Raw genomic sequence first — 12,500 nt, 5'->3', positions numbered from 1 at the left:
AAAAAAAAAAAAAAAGCTGTCGACACCGAAAAAAAAAAGCGAGTGTGATTTCTCGCTTGTCGCTAGGTTCGCCTGTCCCCCCTCACCCCCGGCGCAAACGAGCCCGCGCACGGGTCCTTCCAAATCTCCATAATTTCTGTGGGTGTGTGCTGCCTGTGCCAGTGTGCACTGTAGTAGCGCGCGCACCTGACGAGGAGAAAAAAAAACCCTACTACTAAGGCCACAACCACACTCCTCCCCACACCCCCCGGAACTTTCACTTGGAAACCACCCCCCCCCTTTTCACTGAGTCCTTTTGTTTCAATACACCAGGGCTGTTAGTTTGCGTGATCTGAAAAATGGACCGGTTGGAGTTGCCGCGCCCCCACCCTCAGCGCCAGGTGCTGGCGGCGCTGCTGCTGGCCCTGCTGACCCCGACCCACGCCACCCTGGGCAGTGTCGTCCACCACAAGGAGCACCAGGGCTTGGGCAAGGCCGCCGTCAAGTCCCAGGTGCTCGACTACATCAACAACCAGGATTTCGACCCCGAGCTGATCTACAACCAGCGCCACGAAATGCACACTACCCGGTTTACCGGCGACTATAATCCGGCGCCCGCCGCCGCCCCCGTGGCCAACGGACCTCCCGTGGTTGCCGCTAACGGATCCAGCAGCCATGACCACGACGGCTACCCGGAACCGAACGTGCTGCCGCGATTGCGGGGGTCATCAGCGCTGCTGGCGAAGCCGCCGGTGGATGACCGCCATCTGGTGGCGGAATCCGACGCTGATACTACTATACTGGACTTGGACAACTTCCACTCGGTGGAAGCGCTGGAAACGCTGCTGTTGCGTGACCTGCTGACCGACGACGGCTCGCTGCAATTCTACGACGAGCTGCTGCTTGATGACGATCTGTACGACTACTACGACGACGACGACGACATGTTGTTGCCTCCCCTGCCACCGCGATCGCCGCCGCGGGAATTGGACCCGGATAAGCTTTATGGGATCTATGATTTCAGTGGCCCTGATCCTAGTCATTTGGCGCTTTCTCGCGATGAAGCGGTGTTTTTGATTAATGACCAAGACAATTACTGGTGGCTTATCCGTAAGTTGACCAAAGATGAACGCATGGAAAAGAAACGCCGCATATTGGAAGAGGCGGAAAAGAATAACGAGTTCGTGCTGGACTTGGAACTGGTGGAGACTCAATCTGACGACGGTCGTATTGGGTTTGTCCCCGCCGAATGTTTAGAAACTTATGGCGAACGTCTTGCCCGGCTAAATTGTTTCAAAAATGAGGAGATCGAACGGTACCACAAGAACCCCTTCGACTTTGACTTATCGCATCCCGTGCGCCAGTTTGCCATGCCCCTCGACGACTCGGGGCTGTTTGCTCTGGGCAATACGTCGACCAGTACCAGCAGCTTGCTGAAACAGAAGCGTAACGTTACCTTCTCCCAGACTAACGAAATTGAGATCTTTCTGGAAGACGACCCGGTTCTGGCGCGCGACCTCGCCGCCATCCGCCACCAACAACGCCAGGGTGTTGTCCACGATATCCGGGCCGAAGAGATCGCGCTGCCGCTGCCGCTGGCGGCCGACGACGAGCGCGCGCTGGAGGTGCTTCTGGATAAGTTCGACGACACTCAGCCCCTCGTCATCCCTAAAAAGGAAAAGAAGCGTAAGGGTCCGCAAAAGCTCTACGAAAACCACAAAGACGGACTGCCCCTCGCTAAAGTGCGGCTGTCGTTCTCCAAATTGGGGTCTAAAGACTCCACTAAGCTGCCGCTGCTGTTAGGGCTGAAGGTGGCCCTGGCGGCGGGTCCCGAGTTAAAGCATACCAACCTGATAACCAAGGACTTCAAGCAGCTGCTCATCGAAAAAGAACACTTGGGTATCCGCAAGATCAAGCGGTTTGCCAGTCCCCAGGCCGAGCTGAAGCTGTTCAAGGAGCTTAGAGAGCAAAAGAACAAGAAGTCGCAAGACCCCAAGACCAAGAAGTCGCTGCTGAGCCCGGTGCAGGAAACGGCCCCCATCGAAGTGTACCCGAAGGCCTACCGGCCCAGCATGCTGCTGCTGATGCCGCGACGGCGGTTGTCGATTGACGGCACCAAACGGCTTCTGATTGACGGGAAAAAGGCCGATAGCATCCGCACTCACCCCCCTGAGCGGCGAGCGGTATCTGACCTGATGCCGGAGCTGTTGGCCCGTCTCAACGGCGACGCCAGTCCCAATTCTCGGCGGTCGCTGATTACACTGGAAAACGTTCCCAATAATCTTCAGCAATTGCGGCGCCTGGTCATCCTCGAACGACTCACTAAGATGACGCTGGACATCCAGGAACTGTTAGAAACTGACTACGGCCAAGACGAAGGCACCCAGGACCGCGGCAAGCGACTCGAGCAGTTACGCCGGGCCCGCACCCAGATTAACGAGATCAAAGAGGAACAGCGCCGGCTGTTCGACGGTCTGTTTGATCCTCCGGGGCTGGCGCATTTACCCCACGAGGACCAGTCGTTCGACAGTGGCGAACGCACTTTCGACAGCAACTTGTCTATTGATAGCGAGCCTAGTTCGCGGGCGACTCCCGAACTTGTGGTACCCAAAAACGACCGTAGTGGTGGTATTAGTGGTAGTGATCGCCCTGAGCCTGCTGCCACTCTCGACCGCCCTGTGGACGTGAGACGTGACCGCTCGCTTGATTCTAACGGCCGTCCCCGCTCTCGCCGTGAACTGCTTGGCGGCACCCCTCGCCGCCTTCTGCGCCACGAGGAGATGCTCGGTGGTGTTCCCCGTCGTCATCTGCGCCAAGAAGATTTATTTGACCGTGAACGGCTGCTGTTGCCCCTCCACGTGCTGCTGCCGTTGCTGACGACGCTGGGCGCAAGCTACGGGACGCTGCTGAGCACGCTGGTGCTGGCGTCACCCGCGGCCGCGTACTTGTTGGGTGCCCACTCGACTCCGTCGCCGTCAGTGTCTTCGGGCAGCTCTGATGCCACTAAGCCCCCGGCTCAGGACCTTGCCAAAAAGCAACTGCAACTGAGCGTGGCGACGTTGGCCCAGGACGATTTCACCAGTCGGTTCGCCGCACCGGCAGGGCTGCCGGAAGCGGACGCTCTGGTGCTTATGCTGAGACTCTACATTAACAATTCTGACGAGGACTACGAGGAAGACATGACTGGCGGCCATAGCGAGATCACCCCGTTGACGCTGACTAATCTGCTACTTCTGGGGTTACCGGACAATCAACTGAACGGCAGTATAGGCGAGTACGGCGACAAACGCCGTCTGCGCACCGTGCATGACATGTTCAACCCCGTGTTGGACAAGTTTGACGAGTTGGCGGAAAAATTGGCCGAATTAAACGAGATGTTGTGAGTGACTACATCGTCGCTGCTACATCTCGCAAATGACGATTTATATACGGATTTTGTGCATGTTTCAATTTCAAGAGTTGAAGAAAACGATCTATGTAGGGTACCCAACTGAGGTAGTAGATTTTCCATGACTGGTACAATTTTTTACCACCAGTAATGGGTCTCATAATGATATAGGAGCTAGTCTAACTGAGCCAATGCTTTTAAGGCATATTCTCGAGGCATACTCAATCACTTTCAAGTTCTCCAGGCTTACTCCTCTTCTACGGCTCGAAGGTTTCGCCCATGATTTCATTGCCTTTCTCGCCGCCTTCATCGGCAGGCATATCCAATTGGTCTGGAGAAATATCAGCAAGAAGATCAAGTTGACCATAATAATATGCCACTACAACCACCACCATATTCAATGTAAACCGAGCGGGGTTGGATTGGTCGACTTCATTGAGCAATTGCGCTGCTTTCTTGCCCAACCCGCGGATCACCGCCATCTCATTCGCCTCCATCTCTCGGTCTAGCCGAACAAACACCGTCCATATCCACACACTAAGGTTATCGTCACTGGTAGCACTGAGCCATTCGGTGAAAAGACCGACAATTTCAAATACTTGGCTTCTAGAAATGCCCACAACAAACCAAGGAAGCGGCGGCGGCGGGTTTTCAAATACGTAATTGCGAAGTTCCTGAGGGGTTTTGGGGACCGGAAGATCTAATATAGATAAATCCTGTTCCCGATCCACGGTAAACTTAAGCTGTTGAAGCCGCTGGAGCACGTTCTTCGCAAACGGCAGCGGGGGGCAAGTAGCGGTCGACGGCGGCGCTAACGGGGCATCGATGTCGTCGTCGATCTCCTGGAGCTCGTGGTCACGCGCTTTGAGGCCCCGAAGATAGTTCCCGAGATCGCCGTCGCTGTCGATGTCGATGGGGAGTGCCTGGCTCATATGGGTTCGGCGGCCGGGGTGAGTGGCTCCGGGGATGGTCGATGAGAGCATGACGGGGTGAGGGAGTTTATAAGACCACGAGGAGAGCGAGGCCTAGCGGGTATTTATTTGAACGGAGGGCGATGGCGGGGAAGTGGGGTAACACCGTTTGTGCCACCTGCAAGGTAGTCATTAGGGGCACACCTGTCAGACAGTACACCGTTACCCTGTCATCAATCGCAGTTATTAAGCGGGGAAAGCGAAATACAGGTGTATACGTAGGATCGTAGGTTAGTTCTACCTTAGTAATGATCGGAAATGTGATTGCTTTTGATGGATATTTGTGGTCGTTTGATCAGGCATCGCCGCGAAGCTACCCTCTACTTTACAATGATTGAACGGCTATAAGTCAAAATTTAAGCTAGAACAAAACCCCTTAATCCCAGAATATTCTGGTTGATGACGGCTAAGGCCTCCTGGGTAGTTGAACCATGGCAAACTAGCGCTGGCGTGCTCTTCGTAGAGGAGTTGTGCGCTTGCTGGCGGATCTTAGGGGCATAATAACGCGGGGATAACTCCTATGCATATAAGTCTTACACGTACCACGGGGTATTGTGAGCAGTCCAAAGTAACGTTATAGTGGTCTGCTGAGATGAACCCAGTAATCCGATTCGGCAGGCGGTGACACCAAGTGCGGCCAGACCAACTACTAGAGCTCCACCGTGTAGTGCCATCGTCTACTATAACTATAACCATTTCAAGGTTGTTGCTAGAGGGTTCTAGCAGGAATATCACAAAGATGGCAGTGGTTCGATTTGTATTCTTTAAGTCTATGAGTTAAGCGCAATTGGTATAAATTTGGGCCACTGGCTTGAAACTAGAAGCAGTGACTGAAATATCATCATATATTGAATGGTTTTTATGTTCATAACAGAGTGTATATCATATTTTATTACCCTTAGTTAAACTCTCTCTTGGTCGTACTGGTCACGTGAGCTCTCACTCACAGCGGCCCTATTCACTGTGGACCCCACCACTTGACAACCATCATCCCCATACCGGCCCGACGCCACCACCAATGGGTGCCCGTCTATCTTTACTCGCACCACTGGCTCCCACAGTGGCCATCCTGTCGTACATCGACATTGTCGATGGCCTCGAGTACCAGGAAACCCTCAATAACTCCCGCTACCTCAAAGCCGTACGCGCCACCAATGCCGCCGGCCAGTCGATTGTGGTTAAGTTATTCATCAAACCTCTAGGCCTGGGGCTTAATATCGACATTGGTCCCGTCACTGAGCTCATTGCTCGTCAATCACAGCTATTGGGCCACTTCCCTCATTGTCTCCCTTATACTCAGTTATTAGAGACGGACCGAGCCGGATACATGCAAAGACGATGGATGGGGACTAACCTCTACGACCGGTTATCCCTTCGTCCGTTTTTCGACCCGGTGGAACGGTTATTTGTTGTCTACCAGATGCTTGTGGCGTTGCGCGACCTCCACCAGCAATTGCAGGTCCACCACGGCGATTTGAAGCTTGAAAACTTCTTGTGTACGCTGTGGGGGTGGGTGATAATTACCGACTTTGCCACCTACACCAAACCGACGTTTTTACCCGCGGATAACCCCAACCAGTTCTCATTCTATTTCGATACCAGCAACCGCAGGCTCGGCTACGTGGCTCCCGAAAGGTTCTATGATAAGGATCACCCGGCACCGCCGCTGAATATTGACGATAAAGGTGACTACATCGGCCATGATGCGCTCACAGATGCCATGGATTTATTCTCGCTTGGGTGCTGTATTGCCGAGCTCTACCTGGACGGTGAGCCTCCATTCACGCTCTCCCAGCTATTCAAGTATATGAAGAACCAGTTTAAACCAGATTTGTCTCCGCTCCATGACCTCCCGGAGCTAGAAGAGATCGTGAGCCGGCTCACGAGTCTTGACCCCAGCCAGAGACCAGCGGCGGCGGATATCTTGGAAGAGTACCGTACTAAGCTATTCCCCGATGAGTTTGAGAGTGCCTATCCATTCATCAAGTCACTCTCACAAGAGGCTGATCCTGATGCCCGTATCGACTTAATCTACGACGGTTTTACTAAGCTTATGGGGTCCCCCACATCTCGACGAACTACCAAACAATCTGATAATGCCACTACTTCATACAGTATTGTCCCCTATCGTCTCTGGTTCCCAGGAATGGACACCAGTTACGTTATCCAGCCGCGCAAAGTGGACGACCATCACCAGTACGCTTTACTTTACCTAAACGTGGTATTTGCCACCATTAAACACGTGGTGCGTGTACCGACCATGATCAAAGCCATCGAGCTCATATTGGCGTTTCTGGAACATATCAGCGACGAGAACAAATTGGACCGCAGTTTACCGTACTTGTGTTACTTCTTTGACGAGTACTATGGCATGTCGCACTTAGGTAGCCCTCTGGTAGTGGCTACCGCGTTGGCGTGTACAGCGCTGTTGCTCCAGCTGTGTGCCTACATCAACCCCATTAATGTTGGGGTATTTTCTGAGTACTTGCTTCCCAAGATATCTCAGTTAGCAGCGTTGGCATCAGCTCACACTGACCCCCATCATCGTCAAGTGGTGATGACGGCATTGGCAGCAGTGGTGCCTCATTTAGCGCTGACAGCTCGTCGATTCTGGACGATGGCCAAGCCATTCAAGATTGTTGAGTATGACCGTCTTGGTTTTGATCACGCTCCCGAAGACCTGTTACCCGTGAATGATCAATTTGAGGCATTAGCCTTTACCTTATTGACTGACTCTCAGGTGCCAGTAAAAGTGGCGTTGGTGCACAATATCGCTCCCCTTTGTCAGTATTTCGGTATAGACAAAACAGTCGACGTGATTCTTCCCCACTTGATTACTTACCTAAACCACTCGCTGTACGAGTTGAAGCTTGCCTTTCTTGAACTGGTGATGGCCATCAGTCCCGTGGTCGGGGTGTTGACGTTCGAGCAATACCTCCTCCCCCTACTCATCCAGACTTTGGGTGATCTGGAGCCATTAGTGGTGATTAAAGTGCTTGAAGTGTTTGTCCAGGTGGTGGTTTCTGGTCTCATCAATCCTAAAGTTGAGTTTAACGCCATTGACGTGTACAACGACTTGCTTTCCCATCTGCTCCCCCTCTTGCTCCATCCAGTCGAATGGATCCGCCAACTGGTGCTTTGTCTTGTTTGTGCCATTAGCGATAAAGTTACCGATGCTGATCGCTATACATTCTTGTATCCATTGCTCAAGCCATACCTCCGCTACGATACGTTCAAGCTTGATTGGGATCTGTTATACCCATTCTTAGCTAAGCCATTACTGAAACATTGTTGGGAGATAGCCTTGCAATGGCTGATGGCGGCGTCGCTGCGGCTGCTGTTCTGGCAAGTCCTTAAACCTCAACAGCAGCTCAGCGTCGATACCTTGGGGAAACTGGTGTATTTACCACGAACGAAAGTCGATCGAGGAGTGCCACTGTTGTCTCCTGAAGACAAACACTGGATATTTAAGCTTAGACTGCTTGGCTTTGACGATAAGAAGGAGATGTGGAAACTTGGAAAGCTTCGCGAATATATTTGGGTTCAAGCTCGCAATCGGGCTCCAATTAACCCCGTGGGCCTGTTACCGGCAGAGATCCCTCCGCATAATGTGTTTATGGATGTGATCTACAAAGATGAACCGCTAGCAGATGCTCGCATGGGGAAGAAACTGTATGCTGGAGTTAAAGGTAAAGATCTCGACCAGGTGCTGGTAGTTGACGATAGTAGCCAGCACTTGCTGCTCATATTTCCTAACCGCAAGTCAGCTCTGTTACAAACTAGTGAAGCTACTGTTTATGGTGAACTTGATACTCCTTTGGAAGAGCATGATCTGGAGACTTCTACGCAAATGCAACGGGTGGTGAAAGTGACGAGCACCCGAGTGATCACGGCCAAAGTACGCTTTCTGTACCAAGGGGATAACTCTTACATCTGGAGGTATCTTCACCTGCTTCCCTTGGATCCCGATCTCGCCAACTACTCCGAATTTGGACCTCAAGTGCCTGCACCCGCTCAGGCGCTTGCTGATTGGACGCCTCAGCACACGGTGGTAGCACGTGTGATCCCAAATAGCGGTGATGTCGATGGCTTCACCACGGTGAAAGTGTGCCCTCTGCATGAGTTCTTTGTTACGGGTCTGCAGCACGGGAAAGTCACGGTGTGGGATGCCCGAAAGCTTGAAAAGCTTGTCACCCACGCCAAGGAGTCCACGGTGCTGATATCCCTTAATTCCCAAGTGGTGTGTATCCGCTTTTTACCTCATCGGTTCTCGTTTGTCGTTGTCACCGAGGATGGCATGGTGAGAGTCCTCAGAGTGTCAGTGGTACGCGGTAAAGGTAAGAAGCTTGTGAAGCTTTCGGGGATCACTACAGTTAGACAAGTGCAGTTGGGAGCTCCCTTAGTGGATGTCGACTTCTTTGCCCGCGACGACCGCTTACTTTGTGTTGGTGTCACCACGTCCTCGAAGATGGTGGTGATGGATGTGTGTGACATGGAGCGGGTGGCAGAATGGGCAATCAAAGCGCAATACGGCATGCCCACCCTGCTCTGTGTTGGCGATAACAGTTGGGCGATTGTTGGTACGAGCCAGGGCAAAGTGTTGGTGTGGGATTTGCGGTTTGGCATCCCTGCTCGCATCTTAGCGCTACGTCGCTCCGACGGCAGTGCTGTGCTGATTACTCAAGTACTGCTCGTTCAGGTGAAGCTGTCGGGAGCTGAGATTGCTATTGCCGGGAACGGCGACACTACCGTGTGGAGCATTCCGCTGTTTGAATGTCGCCAAATCTTTGGTGCTCGAGGAGTACGCGATCGCCGCTATCAGCTTGTGGAGATGTCCCCTGAGGTTAATTTGGAAGAGCTTTTCGCTCAATTAACTCCTACCCAAGGGCCTACGATGTCGATGTGTGTCGCTGATGCCCAGCACATGGTAGTGCTGGTGGACAAGACGATTGTCTCATGGAATTCCTCAAGACCTGACCAACTGGTGGTGGTGAATAATGCTGGCATATTGGACACCACGGAGAGGCACGGCTCATACATGCTCAAGGAGTATGAGCCGATTGCTGTTGAGAGTCATCAAGACGTGATCACGGGGGTAGCGGTGACGACGGTCCCCTACCCTTTGACAATCGCCGTCGACCGCGTCGGTCACGTTTATATATATAAATAGGAGTGGAGTAATTAAGATTAGCATGCGACCGCCACAGTAAATTTAGGCTGAACAAAACAGAACAAGATTAGAAGGACTTTGCCTTACGGTGTAAGTGGGGAACATTTGCAAATGCCACAGTTCGTGAACCTTGTGGGGCTCTTGTGGGGACTTTGCGGGGCGTGAGGAGAGCCACCGCAAAACGTAGATGCGGGGAGGGTTCTAGAAGGAATGATACGAGCGGGGTGACAGTATGAGTGGTGTAAGTGGGGAAAATGATGAATTTGCCAAGCCCCACTGAAGATGTAACACAATGTCAATCTTGCATCGAAAGATGTTCTAGAAGTTGATTATGCAGTCGAACCAAGAGGGGAAGGTGGGGACAAGCGGGGACAGATGAAATTCGCCTTCTACGGCATGCCCCAGAGCCACAGTGGGGACTGTGGGGACTGATTGGAGATGATACGGTGGAGTAAGTGGAGAAGGTGGAGACGATATCGGGGTAGAAGTGGCGATGATAGCCGTTCGTTTCACTCGATATCGGGTGAAGGGAAGAACTCGTTCGAAGAAGAGCTGGCCTATCGCAGAGCTGTACTTTAATCAAGATTGCGGTTATTCCAAGAAAGAGTTTTGTTACCATTCATATTTGGTGTACTTTTCCATTTTTCACAAAATCCCAGAACTCAGGCAAACGATCTAACTTGATCAAGGTAATGAACTTAACTACATCTGAGATCATTTACAGTAGTTTGACCACCGTTTGTTATGACGTTTCTAAGCCACGAGGGTGTACGGCTTCTGATTACGGGATCGGCACTAATCATGCAATGGAACATCCGCTAGTGAAACTTTATCGGCGGGGAAACTACTAGTTGAGAGGTTACATGGCACAAATGGAGATCGCCGTTTTCGGATGTGTTTGCCCAGTGTAAGTGGAGAACAGGTGTGGCTCTCGTTCGGTGCTTTGTGTGTGAAGAATGGCACCGATAAGTTGCGGGGTTTGGATTAAGATAATCTCATTGGGTGGGGATGGTAAGGCATCAAAATAGTGGGGATTCTTGAGGGATTCCCAAAATAAACCACAATCAATTATCAGTGGGGTTATGCCCTACGGTGAAGCGGGTGGTGCCGTTCTAGAGTTGGAACGGTGGGCGATAAGTGGATAATGCCTCATAGCTACGGAATCGAGAAAACCCTCAAGCGGCACTCCGCCTAAAACGGAAAGGTCGCATTGAATCGCCGTAGAAACAGATAATGGAGTTTGTGGCACTAAAACAGCCGCTCCAACTCTGAGAGTTTTATCTACTATACATAATCACTAGGGGAGACACCAAAACATCATAAATTTTTGCCCTTCCTTTTATCTTTCAGTAGTCCACACTGGAGTCGCGATGTGGGGAATATGAAAAAGCAACGTTACCCCCAGCGCAAACCTCCCCCATATTGGGATGGTATATCCTGCACATAGCTAAGAGATGCCGCTGCGGGAAAGCCGTTGAAAATCCGCACCCACCCTCATTACCATCCACTATACTCACCATGGCTTTCGACGACGCTAAGGGCATGCAAATCGCTTTTGAAGAAGCGCAAAAGGGCTACGAGGAAGGGGGCATCCCCATTGGTGCCGCCTTGGTCGCCGAAGACGGCACCGTGTTGGGCCGCGGCCACAACATGAGATTCCAAAAGGGGTCGGCCACTTTGCACGGCGAAACATCGTGCTTGGAAAACGCTGGCCGTCTCAACGGCAAGGTGTACAAGAACTGCACCATGTACACGACGTTGTCCCCCTGTCCCATGTGCACTGGCGCGTGTCTCTTGTACGGTATTAAGCGCGTAGTCATGGGTGAGAACACCAACTTTGTCGGTGCCGAAGAATGGTTGAAGCACGAAGGCGTTGAGCTCGTCAACTTGGACCACCAAGGGTGCAAGGACTTGATGAAGAAGTTCATTGACGAAAGACCCGAGGACTGGAACGAAGACATTGGCGAGGAATAGAGCATTCGATGAGGTTTAACATAATAGCATATAAGTTGGGAAAACGGGAGAGAAATATACAGAGAGGTTTTATAGAATTTGTACGATGTAGGTAGTCTATTTGGTCAAATCACGCGATCAATTTGTGGGGTATAAAATATGTCTCGAGTGACATCTATCAATAATAGCGACAAAAAGCCTCTTCTCGAGGGGTGCGTCGAGTCGCTCTTTGTTATTCAAGAAAAAAAGAATGAACAATCGGGGCACTGTATATAGACCGGTGACTGTTTCAAACCCCGACCGTTTACATTTCTCCCAGAGAATACCGGTTGTGACATCGTTTAGGCTGTAGTCGACCAGTCTAACGTTTTTTTCGGTGCAGTTAGCCTGAGGGGGCTGTGCAGAGTCGCGGGGGACACCGGCTCGAAACCATGTTGGGATATCTCCGAGAGCCCACGAGGTCTGCTGTTTTCCACTCTGCGTGATTAGACCCTGATCGGAAATTCGACGTGTGTTTGGTTCAGGGGAAAAAAAGTCACGTTTGTCATATCAGGGTGACAATTCCATCAATTTTTTTACGAGCTAAAGACGTATTTGCACGTGGAGGAGGTGGGGCTGCGATGGGGGTCCATCTGCGATGATCTGTCCGCACTTGTTTCTTTTCCCAAGTAAACAAACAACAGTTGACAATGAACGAGGTAAAATTGGCAGTTTAAACAGTATGTTAGTCCATACATTCTCTCCTCTATTACTAGATAATTTATTATGGTAATTTTATATGCCGCGGTTGGGCCGTTATCGCCGGCGACGACCTCGCGTTTGTCTCGGGCGCTGCGCACTCTCTCATCTCACGCCCCGCCGCTTATCGCCCAGCCTCACCATCATCACCACCACCCCCGTCGCCGTGCCATGGCCTCCGACTGCTTCAACGACCTGCTCCACTTGTCGGGCGAGGACCTGATGTCGCTAGGGCTGCCCGTACTCCCGCCAGTACGCCCAGGCACTCGGCCCCGCCTGCTGCTGCTGACGCTGGTGGTGC

The 12,500-nt window shown here is 51.8% G+C and overlaps 4 protein-coding genes across 4 annotated transcripts; 3 read left to right on the top strand and 1 right to left on the bottom strand. All coding sequences in view use genetic code 12, as the record gives it.

The window, feature by feature from the left end:
- Positions 1 to 338: 338 nt before the first annotated feature.
- Positions 339 to 3,362, top strand: BUD14 (protein phosphatase regulator; the record flags this gene model as incomplete). Its single annotated transcript, XM_034157314.1, has 1 exon — positions 339 to 3,362. The coding sequence occupies one exon, from the start codon at positions 339 to 341 to the stop codon at positions 3,360 to 3,362; it is 3,024 nt and encodes a 1,007-aa protein (XP_034010736.1).
- A 262-nt stretch (positions 3,363 to 3,624) lies between these two features.
- Positions 3,625 to 4,350, bottom strand: DIURU_004439 (uncharacterized protein; the record flags this gene model as incomplete). Its single annotated transcript, XM_034157312.1, has 1 exon — positions 3,625 to 4,350. The coding sequence occupies one exon, from the start codon at positions 4,348 to 4,350 to the stop codon at positions 3,625 to 3,627; it is 726 nt and encodes a 241-aa protein (XP_034010735.1).
- Positions 4,351 to 5,356: 1,006 nt separating this feature from the next.
- VPS15 (ubiquitin-binding serine/threonine protein kinase) lies at positions 5,357 to 9,508 on the top strand (the record flags this gene model as incomplete). Its single annotated transcript, XM_034157311.1, has 1 exon — positions 5,357 to 9,508. The coding sequence occupies one exon, from the start codon at positions 5,357 to 5,359 to the stop codon at positions 9,506 to 9,508; it is 4,152 nt and encodes a 1,383-aa protein (XP_034010734.1).
- A 1,518-nt stretch (positions 9,509 to 11,026) lies between these two features.
- On the top strand, positions 11,027 to 11,482 carry FCA1 (cytosine deaminase; the record flags this gene model as incomplete). Its single annotated transcript, XM_034157310.1, has 1 exon — positions 11,027 to 11,482. One exon carries the CDS (start codon positions 11,027 to 11,029, stop codon positions 11,480 to 11,482), a length of 456 nt encoding a protein of 151 aa, XP_034010733.1.
- Positions 11,483 to 12,500: the final 1,018 nt, after the last annotated feature.

Source organism: Diutina rugosa, assembly GCF_008704595.1.
Source record: "Diutina rugosa strain CBS 613 chromosome Unknown scaffold33_size146325, whole genome shotgun sequence".
In the NCBI taxonomy this organism is placed as follows: domain Eukaryota; kingdom Fungi; phylum Ascomycota; class Pichiomycetes; order Serinales; family Debaryomycetaceae; genus Diutina; species Diutina rugosa.
This window is presented reverse-complemented; position numbering and strand designations above follow the sequence as displayed.